The sequence below is a fragment of the Psammomys obesus genome, unplaced genomic scaffold, assembly GCF_907164565.1.
Source record: "Psammomys obesus unplaced genomic scaffold, mPsaObe1.curated_primary_1811, whole genome shotgun sequence".
Taxonomy (NCBI): Eukaryota; Metazoa; Chordata; class Mammalia; order Rodentia; family Muridae; genus Psammomys; species Psammomys obesus.
In genome coordinates this window covers 9,677,565-9,681,432 of record NW_026585698.1, presented here as the reverse complement: position 1 = coordinate 9,681,432, position 3,868 = coordinate 9,677,565, and the positions used below count along the sequence as shown (strand labels likewise).

Below are 3,868 nucleotides of genomic sequence, written 5' to 3'. Positions count from 1 at the left end.
TGTGTGTGTGTGTGTGTGTGTGTGTGTGTGTGTGTGTGTGTGTGTGTTTCCCTCAGAGACCAGGAGATGATTTCACAACTCCTAGGAGCTAGAGTTAGAGGTGCCTGTGGGCCACCCAGCATCATGGCTACTGAAAACTAAACTTTGGTCCTCTAGAAGAGAAGCAAGCACTCTTTAACCCTGAGATATTTCTCTACCCACTAATGTTAACTTTCAAAATCCAGAGCCCACCATCCTGACAATGGGGCTTTATGCATCCTTAGATGATTAAAAATTAAAAACACACCTGGGAATTGCGTTAGAGAACATGCCATGGGAAGGAGAAGTTGAATTTGAGTAAGACCATTTATACTGATTTTGTTTTCAATTATACAATATAGCTCATTTTCTTCATTTAGTTTTGAGCTCTGGCTTTGTGTTTTGTTTATGTTGTTGTTTGATTCAGTGTCTAACTGTAGTGCATGCTTGGCTGCAACTTATTGTGTATCCCAATCTAAAAGTCCTCCTGCCTCAGCCTTCCAAATACTGAGCCTGTAAGCCACCATGCCAAGCTCTGGCTTGAAACTTAAACATTGAATGTTTTAGAAGCATGCTACAACATTACAGTTTAGTGCCATCACATTACTATTCCCTTCTACTTTTCAATCATGAAACTTCCAGAATGTTAGACCATCCCCTATACATCTAAGTGTTGACTTGCAGAACAGGAAGAGGAAGGAAATAAGTTCATGAGTGCACAGTAATTGTCCTTAGCATTAATAATAAACTACCATCCCATGAAGAAACAAAAGAAAAGGAGCATTGGACCCAGAGGCAGGCAGCCAAGGTGTCTGCCTGCCTCAACAGCTCTAAGCCACATGACTTTCCCTCAGTGCTTATCATGCTCACCTGGACAGTAAAACTGTAGCGTGGAGAACTCCATAGGCTACTTGTGTTTCCAACAATCTAGGAACCAACTCCACGCACTGGCTGGAGGTCCTGGGTCTCTTGTAAAGAGGTTTATTAAAAGGGCCTGAATGATGTGTAGAGTCAACTCAAAAGGAGCTCTTTTAAGCAAGAAACTCAAGCTCAAGAAGGCTCAGGCAGAAATGGATTGCAGTTTGCCCTTGACATTATGCTATTATAATGGTCCCCTCTGAGAGGAAAGACACATACCTTTGAGCTGTTTTCGACCTTTAGCCAAATCATTCATCCATTTCAGAACTTCAGGGTTTGAAGTCTTGTCACCGTGTGATGGCTACAGAGGAACAGGAAAGTGGAAGTAGATGGGAGTGAGGAAGGGGAGGGGGGAAGGGAGGAAGAAAGTGGAGGAGGGACAAAGGAGGGGGATGGTGAATTAAGGAGAATGGAGGGAAAGCATAAAAGGGGAGAGAAGGAGAAAAAAACAAAACAAACAAACAGAAATGTTAAGCAGCTGAGCCACCCAGGTAACTCAGAGACACACTGAGCTGGACGTCGGGGCAGAATTCCAGCGAGTGGAATTGTTCTCGGCTTTCATTCCTGCAAGGGCATTATTTCAAAGCATGCCAAGATACCCAACCCATTTTCACAAATCCTACGCATGCCAGTGCATCCCATTGCCCATCCTCTATCACCTCATAGGCTGCCCACAGCTCATACTTCCTTTCCAGGCCATACTCTCTGCCAATGGAGATGAACAGGGTGATAGTACAAAAATGAATGTTTTCTACTTTGTATGTGGTCCAGGAGGGAGGTTGAGTACACACCAGTCATGTTCTCAGAGCTCAAGAAAGCAGACCCCAAGTTCTCTGAGACCTGACAATTGTCCTGATAGCCAGGCCATCGGGGATCAGCCCTACTTCTAATCACTAGAAATGAAGATCCCACTGAGCTAGCAATAAAGAAAAACTTAATCATGCGTGTGACCTTGGACAGGTTATTTAACTTCTCTGTGCTCTACTGTCTCACATTTTAAAAATGTGAGGATTACAGATCTCTCTCACAGAGTTCCTATGGGAGATTAATATCTACAAAGCACTGAGAACAGCTCCAGGTACATGCCGAGCAATACAGGAGTGCTAACTCAGACCATCAGTGTTAGCTACCAGCTACCAGCTTACCCTCACTAGCAGCAGAGGGTGGTAGCAGTAATATCTCCAAACCTTCAAAGGGATTCTGAATGTGTCTTCACTGACAGACACACAGGAGGGAGACGCGTGACTCTGCCAATCAGCTCATTCACTTCTGAGTTCCTGCTCAGAGCACAAAAGCGAACTGTCCCCAGAAAACAGAAATCATTAGATAAAGGTGGCCAAGGATCCTTACCCTGTATACCACAGACCACACTGAATATCCTCCACAGCCACCATGCTAACTTAAAAGCGGGGCGAAGATGGTTACCCCACCTGTGAGAACATAAGGGACTCTTCTGGGATGCTCAGGATGCCTTCCGCACAGTGGTAGCAGGGAGAAGTGCCTGCGCTGTCAGCAGCCAGTCCTTGAAGACCCGCTATACCCGTGTGAGATGAGAGAGTCTTCAATGACGGGTGCAGGGTGATGGAAAGCGCAGTGTCAAAGGAGATAACAGTGCTCTGTGACATCACCAGACAAGCGAGAATGTGTGTTCACTGAGAACATGGAATGATTTAGAAACTTATGGGGTGACACAGAAACAATCTAAAAATCAAGGTGGAAAGGAAGGCCGAAGGAAAATCAAGAGGATTTTTTGTTTCCCTCAGAAGATGATGGAATGGGAGATTGTCCTTTCTATGCTAGAGCCCTAGACTGTCAGAACCATGGACAGTGACACAGTGTCCAAGCCTTCCCTCTGGAGGACATAAATGCACACATACATATACACATATATGGCTTAGTGTGGTCCCAACCACAGTCTCCAGGAGGAAGTCATGTGCGAGGATTCGGAAGTGTAGCCTAGCTCTTTGGGTTTAGCTGTCTTGCCATGACTTTTGGTCTTTACGTTTGGTCTCTTGGAACCCTCAGAGAATTCTCCAGTCTAAGGGCACATCTATGCAGGTAAACAGCACTTCCCTGAATCTACCGACACACCACCGAAGGAATATACAAAATATACAGGACACACCAGATATTAAGATGCCCACGGGATGAAAGAGGAATTGGGGACTAAATTTTGAGGACAAAGTACTTGAAAGCCTAAAACCAGGTGCAGAAATGAATTTTCCTTTTGCTGTTCTGCCCTTAGAGGAGCTTTCTTAAGGTTAACTTCAGCTTGTGAGGGAGATGGCTTCCAAATCACAGTAGTTTCCACACATTCGTCCTAGCTTTTCAGGCCTCTTTGTGTCTGAATGGAAATGTCTAGTGGTGCACCTTAATAGTCAGACAAACTCACTACTATAAGATTTGTTATGAGATAGGTAATTAAAATGAGGCAGTCAGATATATTATTGCAGATACTATTGTGGTAGATTTGTACTAACCAAAAAAAAAAAAAAAAGATTCATAAGACACTTTCAAAAGACTTCTGATTGTTCTGATTGGCCATAAAAATACTCGGGTTGTCCTAACTAGATTCTATGTTGTATGACTCTTAAGAGTTCATTTCACCTCTCTGGGCCATTTCTTCAGCCATTGGACAAGAAAAAGTCTGGCTGGCTGTCATTGAGAGTAAATATCTGAGCCAGATGGTGGTGGCACACACCTTTAATCCCAGCACTTGGAGGCAGAGGCAGGTAGATTCCTGTGAGTTTGAAGTCAACCTGGTCTACACAGTGAATTCCAGGACAGCCAGGATTACACACACACAAAAAAAAAAAAAAAAAAAAAGAAAGAAAGAAAGAAAGAAAGAAAGAAAGAAAGAAAGAAAGAAAGAAAGAAAGAGAAAGGAAGGAAGGAAGGAAGGAAGGAAGGAAGGAAGGAAGGAAGGAAGGAA

The 3,868-nt window shown here is 43.8% G+C and overlaps 1 protein-coding gene across 4 annotated transcripts in view; it reads right to left on the bottom strand.

Moving 5' to 3' along the window:
* Window positions 1-3,868, bottom strand: part of Fam13c (family with sequence similarity 13 member C) — a 101,724-nt gene that overhangs the window by 13,471 nt on the left and 84,385 nt on the right. For all 4 annotated transcript variants that reach the window (XM_055598929.1, XM_055598926.1, XM_055598927.1 and 1 more), the window contains one exon: window positions 1,156-1,237. In XM_055598929.1, coding sequence (XP_055454904.1) covers window positions 1,156-1,237 — 82 coding nt within the window. The remainder of the gene's footprint in view (window positions 1-1,155; window positions 1,238-3,868) is intronic.